The sequence below is a fragment of the Thermobia domestica genome, chromosome 2 (genome assembly GCF_964235325.1).
Source record: "Thermobia domestica chromosome 2, izTheDome1.hap1.1, whole genome shotgun sequence".
Classification (NCBI taxonomy): domain Eukaryota; kingdom Metazoa; phylum Arthropoda; class Insecta; order Zygentoma; family Lepismatidae; genus Thermobia; species Thermobia domestica.
The window spans coordinates 166,448,500-166,468,900 of NC_137455.1; the positions used below are offsets into that span (position 1 = coordinate 166,448,500).

At 35.4% G+C, this 20,401-nt stretch overlaps 1 protein-coding gene across 1 annotated transcript; it reads left to right on the forward strand.

Moving 5' to 3' along the window:
• The first annotated feature begins 1,147 nt into the window (after positions 1–1,147).
• On the forward strand, positions 1,148–16,277 carry LOC145679774 (uncharacterized). Its single transcript, XM_081750331.1, has 4 exons — positions 1,148–1,304; positions 4,611–4,769; positions 9,991–10,083; positions 15,565–16,277. Exons 1-4 carry the CDS (start codon positions 1,211–1,213, stop codon positions 16,080–16,082), a joined length of 864 nt encoding a protein of 287 aa, XP_081606457.1. The 5' UTR covers positions 1,148–1,210; the 3' UTR covers positions 16,083–16,277.
• The last annotated feature ends 4,124 nt before the right edge of the window (positions 16,278–20,401 follow it).

Sequence of the window (20,401 nt, forward strand, 5' to 3'; positions counted from 1 at the left end):
GATTCACAACGTTCAGTGCTGCTTATGCACCTCTGCCATGACCTCTCTTTTTCTGTCATCTGCAGTACATGTCTTGTCACCATACCATGCCCTCTACATAGTACAGAAACGAGTAAACACTGTTGGTGTTATCAAAACCGAATATTAATGGGAGGTATTTTTGGCCCATTATCTGTTTCACATTCTGTTACCAAGCATTGATTAGCATTTTGTGTCAATTTTTTTCTTTCAGAGTTCAATATGTATCCATGTATATTTTGAATTACAAATTACGTTTACTTGACCGTTTATTATCCAAATCCAATTTGTTTCTGGCAATTCCTAATAAAAACCGAATATTAATGTGAGCGACTGTGTACATATATATTTAGTGGACTCTTTAATTTGAAATGCAAGGGGACAATGGAAAAAATCAAATAATCCAATCGCGTTTCCTAATAAGAGCTATCCAGAAAACAAGCCCTAGTGTACTTTTTCAGATTGCCCCACTGCAAGAATAAGAACTTCTCGGTGGTCTAATGGCTAGTGTATGTATCTTTGGTACATGTGATTCTTAGTTCAGTTTCTAGTGGAAGAGCACAAAAATTTAATTTTACAATAACCCACTTCCATTAATCATCTATCTCTAAAAGACATAACCATGGGACATTAAATTTTAACAAATCGTTCCATTTCCAATCGCACCAATCAGAGAGCACGTCAGTAAGGATTACGCTCCCAGTTAACAGGCACCATGCCTGCTGGAATTGAACCTTAATCCAGCTTTTGAGCATAAAATTAATATATTTTCGAGAAAAGACAGTATATATATATGTCAACATTACACTGCAGCAGCAACATCTTAAACTCCTTTTACTCCCACTAGGATGCACTATGAAGAGATTTTAAGTATCTCACATGCATGACAACAGGTTAACGAACGGATGATACATGAAAAAAACATTTCTTCAAAGGAAACGCCCCGATTAAAATAAGAATAAAAGAAAAGAGAAGAGGAGTAAGAAGGAGGAAGCAAGTACCTGTAACATGGAATGAGTACGGCTTGTTTAGTTGATACTGTGATTCATCTGAAAGTTACAAACAACAATTATTGAATAGGAGTGGAGAGAGTGGAACTGTTTAATATGTCGGTCAGCAGGTCTTTTTTTCCTTTTTTCATCCTCTTAGAAAGTATGCCGGGACAAGTTTTGAAGTTTGCTTTGCCCTCAGCATGTCGTCAGATGTTTTCGGGATGGCACGCAATGTGTTTCCTTTGGTCTTGTTCACTGCCGTAATTGTATCAATTGTTTCAGCCGGGATTGTAGGTAAGTACGACATAGATACTTATACTTTATGCATAACTTGGTCATATTTTCTATACTGATAATATGTAAGTTCGTTATTCACTATTAATTGCATTATGGGAGTAAAATTTTTAAACTTAATAAACATAATCAATGTTTATTTGTAATTTTGTTATTTACATTGATTTCTATGATCATTGAATAAGCAATTCATACAGTTTAGTAATTAAGCTTTAAGTTAAATATTTTAAAAACCTTAGGCTATCCTAATCTGAAATCAAACTCGGACCCTCTTCTCTAGTGTATCATACTACCGGATTTCTGCTTAGTTTACATCTATGGTACATGAACATTTTAAGACAATAAGTAACTCATGAAACTAAATTAATGTTGTTTGAGATATTTAAATTAAAATCGAATATAGGTATATTCAATTAGTGTCGTAGTAACCAAATAGCTGCAATCACACTTTTTGTGACATATACCTATATTCGAATCTCGATTGAAATAATGTGATTAGGATTCTTTGTTAATCCCATCTTATTTAATCTTGATTCAGAAGTAATTGATTTGTGAGGATTTGTGAAACGTATATCTACAGTTGCATATGAGATCCAATATAAAGATATCTACAGAGGATCAAACTTGGAACGTTCACTGATAACGAGTGAGAGGCTATCACTCGGTCACTAGGAAGATCTTGTTGATGTCATATTAAGCTTTACTTGATTGCCTAACATTGTGTGGCAAACTCCCAGAAATAACGTTATAGTCAATCCACAATCGAATTTGAAGCCTCTATGAAATGGATCGTTATTTCCAGTTATACCGAACCTGGTTTATGCCTGTATGGTTAGTTTATGTTCTGGCGTCTCAACTTCCTTAGACCATAATAATAGTCGTTACCAAGGGATGGATGCTATGCAGTGTTCTTTTAGAATTCATTTCGTTGACATGATTCATTTCTCATCGTTCCCTTTAGCCTAAATGGCAGAAATGTAGGGCGTAAAACTTAAAAATAAATCAAATGTAAATGTATTAATTTTCATTTAAGCTCAAATTTAAATTTAATCATACTGAAGACCGTTATGGATTAATTTTCTCTGTTTCTAGAGACAATTATCATTAGGTAGGGTAAACATTAAAGCTTAACAAGTGCTTCACAAAGAACTGAACATTTCGTCTTGCTTCAAATCTTAATATCGAAAGAGCGATAAATACTATTTATATATTATAAAAGATTAGTACAATAAAAGAATAAATTGTTTAAAAAGAAACTACTTAAAACAAAAATTTAAAATATTCAAACTTCAGAATATCAAGGGCGATTCTGAACCTGTATATTCTCCCCTAGATAGACCGTGATGTCAACTGATATCATGATTAAAAAAAAAAAAAAAGTAAATCAGTATGCTATATTCAATTATGTGCATACTATGATACATTTTAAAGTTTAGAAGAAATAATACAGACACATACAGAAACATGCACAATTTTGTGTTTCCACTTATAATGATTATGAATATAAGACGCTACTAAGAAATGAAATGAAATCTTTAAGTTTAACGTCCCACGGTTATGCCGGTTAGGCTAAAGTAGACGGTGATGATGAGAGATGAGTGAAATGGTGGAATGAAGAAAGTGGGAGGAAACGGGAGAACCCCGAGAAAACCCACGAGCACGGTGTTTGTCCACCACAAAGTTCACTTGCTGGGATCGAACCCGGGACCCCAAGCACCAGAGGTGAACGCTCTACCACTGAGCCACCGCGCCCCCCAAGACGCTACTAAGAATCCATTATCATAATCAAGGGCGGATTCAGAAATATAACTTCGGGTGATCTGTAAAAAAGAAAAGTAAGAAAGATTTGAAACTGATTTAAAATACCTCTTTATCCATAATAAACTTGAGAATTTTGGGAGTTTTCGAGTTTTTATATCACTCTCCTTCGTACTATCCTTCGTACTTCGTACAAAGTTATTGTCATGTCAAAAATAACAACTGTTTACAGTACTTTGAATCCATCCAGCGATGAAGGTACAAACTTTCCTTTCATTCACATTGCATGTATTGCAGTTCTATGAATATCTAAAAAGACAAGGCCTGAGTATTACTCATTAAATAAATTAGGATTTCGCTCATTGAATAATAGCGACTAATGAAAATTGCTAGGTGTAACTAAGAATGCGATACGAGTCACTAAACATCAATGATGAAGTTATTAATTTTACTATTTTCAATGGGGGGCGCGGTGGCTCAGTGGTAGAGCGGAGCGGTGCTTGAAGTCCCTGGTTTGATCCCAGCCCGCACTGTGTAGACTTTGTGGTTGACAAACATCGTGCTTGTGAGTTTTCTCGGGGTTCTCCCGTTTCCTCCCACTTTCTTCATTCCACCATTTCATCCATTTCTCATCATCACCGTCTCCTTTAGCCTAACCGGCATAACCGTGGTACGTAAAACTTAAAGATTTCATTTCATTTTTTACTATTTTCAAAATTGTTTTTTCTAATATTTAGTAGTAAGTGAATTAATGCGAAGAAATTAGCTTCCTCAAATTATTGTCTGGGCATAGCTCAGAATGACGAGAGGTTTAATGAGCTTCACAGGGTGAAAATATCGTTAGAAGGACCACAACCAATTTAATTTATAATTTTCGCACCCTTAAATTAAGCATACCAAAATGTACGAATAAAAGAGAAAATTTTTAAAACTAAATTTACTCCAGTTATTGCGGCAAATTAATTGCCAGTGATATACTTCATCCATTGATTTGCTGTAATAACGCATTTCCAGCACGTTATTCTCCATCTAAAAATTTTAAAATAATTTCAAATATTGCCTGTATCATGTTATAATTACTATTATTGGCTGATGAAGCTAAACCACTAAATATTTTTCCCCAATGAAATACTCGAACGTTATTCTTTCTCTTATAGAAAACACTTATAACACTTTTCATTAAGTTAATGTAAATATTAATTCATTACTTACGTATTTTTTACACGTTACAAAATGTAATTGCACAATTATAGTTGTAATTAATTAATTTCGTCCAAAGCTAATTTGTGAAAAATTGCCAAGCACTCAAAATGCCTTTTTACAAGTCGGTCACAGCAACTTTCAATTTGATGTCCCACACCCAATTCCTCTTATGGACTTGAATTATGATTAATAACGTTTCGACTCTATGTATTTGCAAAAGGTGAGCCTTGCTTTCTCTCTCTGTAGGAGCACTTTCACGTTTCGGAAGGAGAAAGTTTCCTTTTATTACCGCGAAGAGAGTTCTGAATGAATGAATGAAGTATTATTTCTCTTTTGTGACCATAGATCTCCTGGTGACCCAGTTGCATACTGAACTTCGTGAGACAGTAGATGAGCACCTTAATTCGCCAAATGGAACAGCTCCAAGCAAATGCCACTGCAGAGGTGGAAGCTGCATATGTTGCGTGGATTTCAACTTCACTCTCATTGATTTGGGAGGACCTGGTAAGTAAGAGTGTTCATTCAGAAATAACTACATCCAACATACAAGGAATAAGTTTCCAAACCTAAAGGCATCCTTAAGTTAATCCCACAATTTTAAATAAGTCTGCATTGAAAACAAATGCAAGATCAAAAGCACGACATTTATATTCGAATAACGTGAAAATGGACTTCTAAAGGAGTCTAAATCTAACGAACAGTGACTAGATCATCTTGCGTAATTATCATAAATACATAAATGGAAAATTTAAATATAGTTCTGTCATTTTCTCAACATCAATTTGCATTCACATTTGATTTGTAAAAATCAAAATGTTTGCAGTTTACTTGCCTTAGCAAATGTATGCATGCAGTGTATTGTATGTTACTTGTTCGCCTAGTTAGAAAAACTAATCCAACACCACGTGCCTTTCACAATGATATTGATTATCTTCTTTCTTTATTACGGAAATGTTTAGTTTACACAAGACACTATCACCACTTTGTGTACAAAATCAGAGATTGATTAGAAAGGCTAAGTGGTAGAGCGCTGACCTCTATACAAAGAGCCTCTGGTTCGAACCTAGACTATGTAAGATTGTGGTGAACAATATCGCATCTGTGAGTTTTCTTGAGGTTTCTTCCCACATTCTCATTCTACCAAGTCTGTCATTTTCACTTTCATTAACCATACGTCTCCTGCAGGCATAACTGTGGCATCATGTTACAATCAACAATGCTTTTCGTTTGTTTGCAGGGAATCGATATTCAGAAATTATATGTAATTTTTACCATTCATATAGAAAATATTTTATCCAGATATACTAGGGAGTAATTCCTCCCGAAGTTCAAGAATTCTTCCTATTTTTTAAAAAAAGATATAAGTTTGGATTACGAAATAGATTTCTGGGCTTGGCATCTATGGCCATGTTAGCGTGTCCCGTATGATGGGTAACCTCCCTCGGCAATCACACTACCCTCTAAATAGGAAAGAAGGGAAAAATGGAGAAGGAAAGAATCTACCTGAAACCATTGTTAGGTACCATCCCAGCATTTACCTCATGTGAATAACAAAAGCCCAGGAAAACCTCACTCAAGATCGCTAGCCTGAAGAAACTTCTGTACTTTTTCGAGCAAGTGTCCCTATAGGGAATCAGACCCGAGACCGCTAGTATCAAAAGTGAGAGCGCTGTGACTACGCTATGCGGGACCACATTGAAGATATAAATAACTATAGCATCTAGGTGATGAACGTGGCTACCCCATGGAGCTTTAGGTTTCCCCTTGAAATCGAGAAGACTGGATAAGACACTGCATATAGAAACATTCAGTCAATCACATGTAAAGATGAAAATTAAAAATTGACTATAAGTATAATTAGATAAAATTTCATGATGTTTTACCGATTTCATCACGATTCTATCTACGTCATGAGTAACATAGGGTTTATCTATTACGACAGATGAGCAAACTTTTTTAAGAGAGGGTCAAAGAAAAAATTTAGGTGGGCCTTTATAATTGATTAAAAGCAACAAAGTATTTTACTTACACAAAATTCTTGTATATCTAAACCAGTTTCTCATAATCTGGTTCTAACTGAGATGCACTAATTCTCTCAGAAGGAAAGTTAAATGCCTATCTGTCAGTTTGTTTCTAATCCTATTCTTCTTTACATTCGTCAGATTATGGATCATGTCGCTAGCTAAATAGAATCTTTCATGGTGCTACATGTGGCCTGCGGGCCGTAGTTTCGCAATCACTGCTTTACGGTATACTAATTGATGATATTGTAAATCTCTTCTGTTATAGTATAAGTTTGTCGATTTCAAACCTTTCTTGGTGGGAAGCAGGTCCGCAACCAGAGGGGGGGTCTCCCCCCAAAAAAAACTTTTCGTGGCCCCTCCAGACCTTAACACAAAATACTATTATTAATACAAAAAAACACAATTTAGCTATTGGTAAGAGAATGTTTAATGGCTTGGGCCCCCTAACATATTCATTCCCCCCCCCAAAAAAAAAAAACAAAAACCTCTGTGACTGGGTTGCGGGCCTGGTGGGAAGGATTTACGGTCATGTATTGTTAGATTCTTCCTGCTATTGCAAGTATAATGGAAACATATAACAGTATCCTTAATAGAAGAATTTCTCACTGTCAGGCGCGCACCCAGAAATTTTAGTTGGGAGGGGTCCAAGCTTTGAGTGGGGGTAAGGGTCCAATATTACAAGCCACTACGTCTATGTAGCATTGGACGGATATTATTCTGCACCCGAAAAGACGATAAATAATTGTAATATACTTCCATCTATATCTTCAGAAAAAAAATAATAGAAGTAGATTGTTTTTTATAAGAGAAAGATCTTACAGATAAAGTGTAAGATTAAATTTTCATACTATATCAATCATTTCCGTGTTAAACAAGTATTTATACACTTTGTTTTATTGACAAAGTGATAAATGTATGTTAAGTAAGGAAAGTTTGAAGGGAGGGTCTGGAACCTGGTGCATCCCCTGTGGGTGTGCCCCTGGTCTCTGCCATGTTGTTCGACAATTATATCTCGATGCCTGAGTATTTTCTAAATCTCAAAATCAGCGAACAAAATACAGAATGAATCGTAATTAAAACAAAAATATTGCATTTTTAAACAAGTTATTATTATAATTTTTTCCTAATATGATACATATTTCTCGTCTTGCAAAGGACCATTATACGTAACAGAAACGAAACATTAGACGGAGAAAGCGATTAAAACTGATTAGAGGTCCTCGAAATGATTTAGAGAAGAACGATGAAACGTAGCTGAGAGAAACGAAAAATCAAGCAAAAATGTAGGAAGTAGTCAATGAGAAAAGAACAATATTCGAGAATGAAAAGTAACTGCAAGAACATAGTTGGAAAGAGATTTCATTTTGAAGGGCTTTGTAAATTATACTATGGAGGGGGAAATAAGAAATAAGGAGAAAAATATTACTACTAGAGTTGGTCAACTGTATGAAAATGAGGAATTTCTACATCAAAACAAAAGTTTAGCTCAGGATTATCTTTCAATATTGCATCCAAGTTTACGGCGAGAGATCTCCCAATCATGGCAAAATGTATACCTATATGATGAGAGAGAACATATGACTAAAGTGCAACTATTCCCAGTCGATATGTGTAGCGAGAAAATTAAGGCGTGAGAAACATTGGATGTTTGCACGGAAAAAAAAAATCTTTAAAAAATCATTGTAGCTCAAGGTTACACTCTTAAGAAGAAATTTCACACTGCCACGGCGAAGAATAACATGCATTTGAAATGATTCGACTTTTTAAATCGACCATTTGTTTGACTCCTCTATGTGAAGATACGGATGATATAATAACATGACATCCATACTTTTTTTTTGGGGGGGGAGCTACTGTTTTACTATAGCTGCTTGATCTTTTCAAAAAAATAAAAAAGATCGTTGATAGTAATATACCTTTTAAAAAGAAGAAAAAACTATCATTCACATATACTCTAGATACTGCAACTATAGTTAAAATTAGCATTGTTTTCAGTGACCATAATGAGACAACTCGTTTAGTTTAATGAGTCATTAAAAATTTTATGGGATCGCTGGGAAAAACAATAGTTGAACATAATGTGGAAAATGCGGTGAACGTTCTGATACGATGGCTCGTAGAAAAAGCTTGAGGTAAACATAGGATACGCTTATTTTCTTTCTGTGTTTTGAATCCCATAGACACATGAGAGTATATCAAGGAGTTTTGAAAAATAAATCTACAATATTAAAGAAAGGTCTCTACGTATTATTATTTTACAATTTATAATACGAAATGCTATACATAACTTCCGAGGATTTTGCTCATAAAAACTAGAAAACTTACCTTAAATTATAATTTCGACAGTCACCTTCAAGTTGTCACCTCGGGCCTGCATATAACGATTCCAGCCTTCTTTCAATTGTTGGAAACTGGTGTAAGTTTGCTGGCTGTAGCGTGTTCAAGAACTGTTGCGATTCGGTTTGGATGTCTCCAATGGTGTTAAAACGTCGCCCATTCAATTGGAAGAGGTACAAGTCACAAGGGTTAGAACGGAGGAGTAGATTGGATGGGGAATAGTCTTGTGGCCATGTGCACCAACGAAGTTGAACTGTTGAACGAGGGTCACAAGCAAGCTCGGTGAAAATGTCTGTTGCACCAATAACGTTCAAGGTTAAGTCTCGGTCAAATGATGGATAAACTTGGTTTTAGCATGAACGGCTGAAATTGGGGGTTTAAACTTCGTTCTGTTTGCATTCAATAATGTCTTTGTATTTTTCCACAAACGAAATTACAATACATTCCTCGTGTTCGGAAAAGTTTTTTGCTAGTAGTTTCATTATTTTTTCCATCACAATTACGATCACTGAAATTATACTACTCACAACTCTATGCACACAATCTCGAAAGTCGAAAAGACCGGCACGCGGTATGCTTTCTTCATTTGTTACTTTGTTAAACGAAGATTAGAGATAAAAGACGACAACCAATCAGAGTCGATTTTACAAATTGACCGAAGTTTACTTAAACGAGATGTACTGGACTTCGACTTTCAATGGTGCAACAAAAGTGCTGGAACCACATTTAAACTTGAAAGTTTTATGTTGAACGCGTTTGAGTGAACGCTCGTCTAAACTTTGTGCACACGGCTATTCATGTTGTTTCTTGACCTGAACCCGATAGTCTCGTTGATCATCGTTCGAAAGATAAGGAATAAATTTCGCTGCAATTCGTTCCGTGTTTAGTTCCTCCGCTAGAAGGCATTGACTATCCCCGTGAAAATCCAGCTTTATTACAAATATCATGCATTGCAAACCTGCTGTCCATAAGGATCATTTCACGCACGTTAAGAGGCGGAGGAGTTCGTACTACTGCTAGTTTGGGAGGAATTAAAACTCGGAAATGTTGGGTAACATCCCGTATAACATAAAAACAATACCAGAGCAGGACTGGTATTAAGAAAGCACTAGCAAATACACTGGCGAGGATAATTGATATATTGTTCGTCTATGCTCAATTTTTCAACCAGTTGATTATGATACCGTGCGTCGAGTCATAAACAACGAACAAAAATTGCAATTGCGCGGCTGTAAACAATATCTACTGCTTTGAAGATAAAATTTAGATATTGTCATTTGGTTTTTAGTTTTCCTTTTTCTAAATGCGTAAACAAGGAAACTGCCTCTTCTTTAATAAGTCACATTGTTTTGTTCTATTTTCAGGTTGTGTTCGAATGGCTTACATCTCACCGGAGGAAGGGATGGCGGTAAATGTATCTTACGGGAAGAGTGTTCTTCACAGTCAAGTTGTTAAAGGTATGTATTACGCTTAATTATAGCTTTATTAACAAAGGAACTTTTAACGATAATAACAAGTGAGTTTCGCTCCACATTGTGAAATTATAGTGGATTTCCAAACTATGCGAACTTAAAACTGAAAGTGGTTGCAGCGGATCTACAACATAACTTCCAATTGTAATACCATGCAGGAATAAGGTTGAAGACGGAACATATTTTTGGGACGCTGAAGCCATATTTAAAGAAAGAAAAAAAAACATTTCTAGTTGTCTCTTACCCCTTTTGCTATATGAATATTAATACTCAAACGCCAAGTGGTTTTCCACTAAAGAAATAAAGTTAGAAATGGAACATATTCTTCGCGAGCTTAATCGGAAATCTATAGACATCTCTTCCACTTCTGGTTTTAGTAGAGAGATGCGGGTGAAGATATTATTTTTTCTTCAGATACTGAATTGATTTTTTAAAAAAATCCTTGTCCCTATCCAATTAAGGTTGCCAACTCTGAAAAATGAGATTGCCAGTACTTCATCACAAATAATCTATGATACAGGTCTACCGTAATTAAATTAGTAGCAATATCTCTAACCCTACCGGTAAAATATCGGCCAGTTGTCAACCTTATATCTATTATACCGTTTTAGTTCTATAGCAATCAATATTGAAAACTGGAAATGGTTAGTTTCTACCACTTCAGGTTTGAAAAGAGGGCTAACGGATGAGATGGGACCTATTTTTAGGCTACTCAATGGGTTTCAGAAAACTACTTCTCGATAAGTTTTACCATTTTTATTTTTATTTTTATTTATTTATTTTTTTTTTTAAATAACAGACTGACATGTCCTTCTATAAGACATCTGATACTTATGTATAGCATAGTTTGGAAGTCTAATAAGAAAGTGAATGTTTGTACTGTAGTTCCCGTCAAGGTGAATTGCATAGAGAAATTATATTATATTATATTATATATTGCAAATTATATTTGTTGCTTATAAAGAAAAAAATAGTCAATCAAGGTAAATTAAATGATCTTATTTATATATGTGTACACAGAGTGTTAATGAATTATACCGATAAACTGTAGGAATACGGCTGTTTCGGTGTAGGATGTCTCGGTGTAGGACGTTTTGGTGTAGGATGTTTCGGTGTAGGATGTTTCGGTGTACGGATGTCTCGCTGTAAGGACGTTTAGGTGTGAGGCTGGTTCGGTGTAAAATTCCAATGTTTACACCGAAACGTCCACTCTTCAAAATGAAAATTATTCGTTAGGGAGAAATAAATTCATGAAGTAGAAAATATAAATTAATAAATAAAATAAAAATTAAATGCTGCTGTAATTGGCAGGGGTTATTTATTTATAGTGAGTCCCCTCGCTTCACTCTATGTCAGAACTTCTTGTATCTTCAAATGTTATAATTATGAATTGATTGGGAAAACGTTTTTACGGTAATGATATATAGTAAAAAAGTGTGTGATCATAAACATTGTGTACACCACACACACTTTATTACTCAATAACTGAGCACAAATCTCAAAATGCTGCACAATCTTTGAGAGGAAATTTTCAAATGGAACAAATAAATTAATTGGCGGACATGAAGTCAGAACAAATAAAAAATACGCCGATGTTACGAAGAGACTGAGTAACGTTTGTGAAAATTTCAAATCTGATGATGTAATTACAGTCTTAAAAGGAATTGACAATTTTAGATTCTGAGTTGAGTGATTCTATGTAATTTTAATTTTTTCAACAAAATTCCTTTGAGGTATTATTAAGTTTGTGTATATTATTACTGTGTCTCAGGAACTTTGTGCAATATATTTATTTCTATTTAGAAATGATGCTGAATACTTTGCAGTAAATTTTATTTATGAATTAGATTTGATTATTATTCTATAAAACTCGCCTATGGACACTTCTGAATCGAAATTATTGTTACGAATGGATTGGTGTTGTATTATCATTGTCTCAATAACAATGAGACTCAATAACAATGTTAATCAGTTTACACTATTGCAGAGTGACTACACTATGACACTTCATGACTGTTCATTACAAGCATATGATTAATGCAATCAAATATTAGGCTATACACCGAAACGTCCTTACACCGAAACGTCCGTACACCCAAACATCCGTACACCGAAACGTCCTACTCCGAAACATCCTACACCGAAACATCCTACACCAAAACGTCCTACACCAAAACATCCTAGACCCGTTCGGATCCTACTTTAAACCATAGATCCCGTCCTGGGACATCATCATCCCATGGGAGGCAATGGCAAACCATCATGGGTTCACCTTGCCCAGGGACCTTCGGGTAAAGACCTGCCTTCGGACAGAATACAATACTTCATCATCATTATATTTTATGAAGTTAGTAACACGGTTTTATAACATGAATGGCCTGATTCCCGAATAATGTGTTGGGTTCTTTATGTATTACAATACATCGCATTATTGTGCCACTTTCTTCCATTACCACTTTCACACAAGATTTTCAATGAGTTGGTAACACTGTGATTAACGTAACGCAGTCACATGAGACTCTACTTATAGTAGACTCAATCGTTAATCATATTTGCTGCATTAAGCGTCTCAATTTTCCCGTTTCTTCTCATACCTTGTCTAGAAAATTGGCACATACTCCACTAACTGTCGCCGCCACTGCTTCACTGCTTAGTTTTGCTTGGAAACGACTATCACCACTGGATTCAGTGGCCTGAAGTTAGTTAACTGTAGAAATTTCATCCAGTTTCTCCTGTTCAAGTTCGTGGGTGTCTCTTGCTAGTAACATTTCTGGGCTATGTGACCACATTTAAAAATTTCAATTTTTGAGAAGGAAGTGTAATTCTTGGGTCTCTTTTGTATATAAGAGTTATAGTAACAACAGGATGTATGAACACTTTGAAGGGCGAAATAAATAACATTTGTGTTTTCATTAAAAATAATTTTGCGAAACAGAAAATATAGCTTTAGTAGTAGAGGTAGTTCAAAAGGGGAAAACTCAACCGATCGTGAAGAAACAAGAACTATAGTAAACTTTACCTTTCATAATAAAAATTTATTTGGAGATGAATAATGGTCATTATTCTTGAAAATATTTGAATATTCCGATAAAAGTGATAATTCTCGTAATCTTCCGGAAAGTGAATATCATTTCCGGATAATGATAAGTCCTGGGGGAAATCTTAAAAATGTATTTGAAAGGAAATTATCTACTCTTTCAAATTGATATAGGCCTAGTGAATTTTCTTTGTAAAGTTAAACGTTTTTGAGAAATCCAAAAACCGTATAAAAATGCTTCTTTGTCCGACATTTTTCTCCAAGATGGCGGCCTTGGCACAAGTAGGATAAGTAGGAACTTTTAGTGTGTCGTTGAAGAACACAATTACAATATTTCTATAAAGAAAACAGGCAATATTAATTGTCCACGATCAGGTCCGCAACTAGAGGGGAGCCAGGGGGCCTGCCCTCCTAAACTTTTCATGGCCCCTCCAGACCTCAATACAAAATGCTATTATTAATACAATAATCACAATTTAGATATTTGTAAGAGAATATTTAATGACTTAGCCCCCCTATCTTATTCATGGCCCACCCAAACTTCTGTGTCTAGTTGCGGGCCTGTCCATGATATATACTTAATTCGACAGATCTATTTGTACAGAAATATTACTGTGAGATACATACATACATATATATCGATATTTTCTTACTGGTTATACCATCAGAATGGTTTTTATAAATTGTCCGATATCCGAAATATTTCTTGCTCACACGACTTCTTTCCTTAGCTAGATAAAAGATTTTTTTAAGCACATTATGATAAAGGCTTAAGTGAAGTTTAACTATGTAGTATGTACTGTGCATTTTAAAATTCTAACCCCTTCCGGAAAAAATCCTGCGTACGCCAGTGTTTTTACACAACGACTACTGGTAACAGTTGATGGCTCATGCCCATCCAGATGTCCAGAGACTGAAAAACCTCTGCTCAATATAGGTATAGATTGCTGTTAACAGAAGCATATGACATCATCTATTTTCTTTGGCTTTCTATTTCAACTTGATTGTTTCAAGGCTTCGGCCTGCTGTACAATATAGGCTAAAATTGTGCTCAATTAAAAGCTTTAATTGTTTATATTTAACTCCTTTTTTTCGTTTTAAGTTTACCCACCAACCAACACGCGGTTTCATAAATATTAGTCTCAAATATGGTAAATGGTTAAGGTCATTGTCTTAAATATAAACAGCAAAATACATTTTTGTCTGGTATCATCACTATTCATTTTGAAATGAACAAATTGAAACAATAGAGCTACAGTTTAAGTTTCAATTAAACCTTTAGAATTTGTCGGTAAAGTAATGAGACTGGGTCTGGTAAAAGGAATTTATTGATCCAATCGGTACATATTGTAAAAATTCTTCAAAATAGCCTCGTTAGGGGTCGATACCGCCCCTGTCGCTGGATGGCGGGAACATCGTCGGAACGGTAACCTTTCAGGTTTGTCTTGAACTTTGGGACAGAGAAAAGTCTGATGGGCTCACACGGAGCTATACGGTGACTGTGGCAAAGTTGAAACCCCTATCCGGGCCTGGTAAGCGGTAACAACGAAGGCGGGTGGGCTGTTGTTTTGCACATGTTGAGGTCGTCAGCGATTAATCTTACACTCAAACAACGGCCGGAGTCCAGTAGATTTTTCACTTTGGCCACATTTTTGTCCAAATCACTCGTTGAAGGGCGTCCAGATCGATCCAAGTCTTAACGATCTCCAGATCACTCTTGAATTCACTGAACCGCTGGTAAACCTGGGCCTTTGATAGGGCGTCGTCATTGTAAGCTTCCTTGATCAAACCAAGCGTGTCGAAAACGGTTTTTCCCAGGTGAAAGCAAAACTTAATCGCATAGCGCTATAGTGAAAGTTCCATTTTTCGCGTTTTCTGCCTGGACAAAAACTAAAAAAAACAGGTTTTGAGCTACGCGTGTAGACCCCCACCACCACCACAAATTCCCCGTCACGCTGAGGAGCGCGCTGCTGGCGACTGGAGCGCCGCGCGGCGGCAAGCTTCATTACTTTACGGACAAACCCTGTATTACTGTAAGAGTAAAAATTCACAAATTTTAATGCTCAAATGCAAATCTGATTTCGGTCCTTGCCCTATTTTGAAATAGTTAAATTGAAACAATATAGCTTTTAAATTTCAGTTAAATCTTCACGGTAGTTTTGAATCGGCAAACTGTCTAGAGGCTAGCGATCTCTATTGGCGTTAGTTATGCAGCGTAGGTGGTAATATTTATTAGCGTAACTGTTTATTGTTAAAATTAGCGTTAGCCACAAACTAAGACGTTTCTCTTTAATAGAGTAGCATATTGTTTTCTTAGCAAAGACTAACGCATTGAACAAAATCATTATATTTATTTGCATGTCATGTTCTGATACATCGCCAATAAACTAGTTTCAATATTATTTTTTAATAATATTTTTATTACACAGGTTCAAACCCAGACCCTGCCTGTTTAAACCTTCTAACTGATTTAGCTCAAGTGTGTGCAAGATTCAGAGATTTGTCTCCAACTTCGGAGGGAGTAAAAGGGTGTTTGCAGTTCGAGGCTCTGTTGTTAAGGGATCCTCAACTTGAATACCATTTTGGGTGCTTCCGTATGGGTCCACACGGAATGACATTTGATCCACCTGTAAATGCCACACAAATCGAAGCAGAAAAGCAGGAAAATGCAAACACCGAGGAAGAATCAACAGAATCGTCCATAACTGATGAAGCAGCCTTACTGAATTCAACATTAAGTTTGACACCAGTGGAACAAGCTCTTTTGGAAACAGTCAGTGAAACTGCAAACAAAGGTTTCTATTTTATTACTAGTTTATTTGGATTAGATTTTGGTGATACAGGTTTATATAGTGAAAACTCAAGTGCCAATGGAACTGCTGCGTCCATAACTGTTGCTTCAGAAACAACCACACAAGGGAATGAAGTGCTTTTACATTCAAAATGAGACAACTACAGAAAAGTACGTTTGTCTACCTAAATATTGATTCAAATTTACTGAACATTCTTCATGCAAATTAAAATTTATCTTTATTGTTATGTATTAATTTTAAGTTATTTATTGTTGGATTTAAGTGTTTCAAAAATTATTGTTGATCAATGTGTGTCATTATTAAATTTTTGTAGTAATTTAAGCTTTAATTAAATATTTTTTTTTAGAAAAAAGTTTGCAAAAATTATATAAGAAATACCAAGTTGCTAAATCAATTCCACATTAAAAATTTTATTATAAAACCTGCTGTCAAAAGCATGAGTTGTTTGTGTCTCATGGTCAGTGAAGACAACAGCTTTATTTCATGAGGGGAGCAAGCGAGTGGACAGATACATTTTGCGGGCAGCTATCTTTTTTGTACACCGAAAATAATTTTTGTATTTCTTGTCTGGAGGGCAATCACAGGAGAGCGGACGATGCCACCGGGGCTCTCGCCCATTTCTCCTTCTAGCGTCGTCACTATTTTTTCCGGTGAATGTGTGTGGTATATGCTATTCGAAATTTCATTCCAATCCTTGTCACCGGTGATGGTTCAGATAACTGTGAAAACGACCAATCGGACAGCGTGAGGTAGACAAGACAAATAAAATATCCTCCATGTAAACAGCGAAGACTGGGTCATTCAAGACCCAGACATAGAATTGTTTATTTGTGGTTGGCAAATAAAGAATGCTAGGGTAATAGAAATGCTACTGCATGGTGCGCAGGTTAAATGAAGCATACTTAAGCCAATGTCCGGAAAAAGGAAGAAATAGGAGAAAAGTTACAATAAAACATATATGGCTCAAAAATGACCCGATCTCCGTTGGGCGAATGTTCAAGATGTTACATTAAGCCTGTTTAACATGGAAACATTTTCTGTACATTTTCTCGTGACAAATATGCCGCGACATAACTGAAAAACAATGGACCTTCAACACGGTAGCAGTCTCATTAGCATCATCTCGTGACGTGTAAGAAACAAAATACTACAGAAGAGCGCAATCTTTGCTCTCGGAGTGTAACGCGAAGTAGTTGATTGGTTGACTAGATTAAACGGATTGACTTCACTAATAAACTCGATTCTGATAATCGCTCTAGCTATCTATTGCAAAAGAGAAGAAGAAGAAGAATTCAACGATTTGTTTACTGTATTGGATAATGACTATATACAACCACCATTATTGTCACCGATATATTAACGAATTAACTCCATTAATGAACACGACCGACATAATTGCTCTATCTATTGCAAAGACAGAATTTAAAAATTCGCAACCGTTCAAGAATTATGGTGCAGAGTATAAATGATGGAAGGACGTATTCTCTGTCAAGAAAGTTTATGCATGTTTTCCGCGGGATAGATCTTTCCACTGGTGCTATGAAAATAAAATACTACACATTGCCCCATATCATTTCGCCAGTAGCTTACTATTTGCTCATCAGGTAAAACAGATTCTTGGGCATCGTGACGAAAAATGTATTTGCTTTTTCGTGCATTCTATGAAAAACATGGAGTGAATACAATAAAAAAAGAAACAAGAAAAAAATACAATGCGATGTAAGGTGTTTGTACTCTTTCGACAAATCACTCAATGTAGCGCTTTCCGTGTAACCAGGTATTGATGGTGTAATCGGTAACATCGTGGGCTCAAGTTCACAGAGTCCTCAGATCGATTTCCCCGTGAAGAAGTCCTTTTTATTTTCTTTATAATAATAGACTTTTTTTTAACTATCCAGTCATTCGAGAATAGGAAATTGTGTAGAAACACATTTTACTTTTGTATTCACATTATCGCGAAGAAGTATGACCATTTCTTGCAGTTCAAACCGTAGACAATAAGTTAGCGAATAATGTTTTTCGGTCTTTTTATAAACAATGTCCAGTGTATTGTCGTCGGCAGAGCTCTACACTGTAGACACTAAAGTCGCAAGTCTCTGAGGAAAACAGTGTTCATTTACTACTCTATTATTATTATTATTATTATTATTATTATTATTATTATTATTATTATTATTATTATTATTAGAATGTTTAATATATATTATTATTAGAGCTGTGTAATATGTATAGTAACTAACATTATGAAAGAATTACGCTGTATTTCTAATAAAGCATAAAATTCAATCTCTTTCTGAAAATTTCGCCGCGCGTTTACCACACTTAGGAAAATGGAACTCAGAATTTGGCAATGAATTTCGGAGATTTATTTTATTAATTATAACTTCCTTATTTCTTAAGCTTTTACAGATTTTTTTGGAAATATGTGGTTTCCTTTTTCTGTATATTTGTAAGAAGACATTTAACATTTTCTATCATAAGAAAGAGAGTTATTTCTATTTATGTAATTTTGAAAGGCATGCGACAGAAATTCTGGACAGAAGTGTAGTTTCTTCCTTTATTTATACTCCATTCTTAGACAAAACAACTTTCTTCTACTTTATTGTTTCTTTAAACAAATGACATAATGACCCATACCTTTGGTTCGGTCTTACTTGTTAGCTCTTAACTTCATGCGTCTTGATTCCTTTTCTTTTTTTCCCCTTCTCTACTTGTGTTGAAGAAATAAAAATGGTTCTGCGAGCGCGGGAATCCATCCGTGGACTAGAAGATCTTCAGACAACCTTACTATCGAATACTCTACGAGAAAGGATGGCCAGAGCAGAGAAACTGATTTCTTTGTTCAAGAGACATACGCACATTACCCTGACACCTCAACCTGCGTGCGAATTTACACAACTAACTTGGTCTTCAAATTTTACACGTGATTTCGCTAACAAGTTGTTATTAGCTTCAACGCTACATGCAACGTTGATAAAGCATTAAAGGAAAAACACAAATTACTAATAGTGACAAACTTACAATTTTAGTCACAAGAAGGATTCTATTCAAGGTGTGACCTCACCTTCCAATCTAGAAAAGGACCAGGGTTCAATTCTCGGCAACAGCTCATGTGGTTGGGACTCCACGTTAATCAGTAGGTATCATCTCATATAGCCTTGCTACTGAAAGGGACGTTAAACTCAAAATCAACTCAATCTATCTAGAAGAAGGGCAAAACAAAATTCATTAATGCTACCAGCTAACACATATTTATACTCCATTTCTTGTTCTCATAAAATAATAATTCTATTTGTCAATCCATAAATGTAATTATATTATTACGTTCAAGTGTAAACCTAAAAATAATCTGACATAAAGTGTACCTCTTCTGTTCCTATCAATAGCTTCGACTATGTGTCTTTTCTTTCATTATTTTGTCATTCTAATAATAATAATAATAATAATAATAATAATAATAATAATAATAATAATAATAATAATAATAATAATAATAATAATAATAATAAGTGGACACTGTTTTCCTCAGAAACTTGCGACTTTAATGTCTACAGTGTAGTGTAGAGCTCTGCCGACGACAATACACTGGACATTGTTTATAAAAAGACCGAAAAACATTAATCGCTATTTTATTGTCTACTGTTTGAACTACAAGAAATGGTCAGTCATATTTCTTCGCGATAATGTTAATACCAAAGTGAAATGTGTTTCTACACAATTTCCTATTCTCGAATGACTGGATAGTTTAAAAAACGTCTATTATTGTAAAGAAAATAAAAAGGGCTTCTTCACGGGGAATCGATCTGAGGACCTATGAACTTGAGCCCACGATGTTACCGATTACACCATCAATACCTGGTTACACGGAAAGCGCTACAGTGAGTGATTTGTCGAAAGAGTCCAAGCACTTTACATCGCACTGTACATTTTTTTGTTTCGTTTTTATTGTGTTGACTCTGTTTTTCGTAGAATGCACGAGAAAGCAACACGATTACCAGGAATACTGTTTTAACTGATGAACAAATAGGAAGCTACTGGCGAAATGATATGGGGCAATGTGTAGTATTTTATTTTCATAGCAGCAATGGGCAAGATACTCTCCCGCGGAAAACATACATAAACTTTCTTGACAGAGAATACATATTAACAGCACAAACTTCTAAGTCTCACTTCGTATCTTTGGCATGCCATTTTTCTTTATCTTTTTCTTCGCAATTGCCTCGTTCTCATAATCATACAGCTCTTCAATCGAGCCAAGAAATACTGTGAAAAATCTTACGCAACAGAGCATGTTCTGTTTGTATGGCCAGCAGACCCCACGGTTTAATCAGGATCGAGACAGTCCCAGATTTACATAATCTTCTTCCCCAGAATTGCTCAAGTTTCCAAATGACCCGGTCTCCCTCGAGAAAATCGTGCAACATTAGAAAAAAAAAAAAAAACTGCTACTATT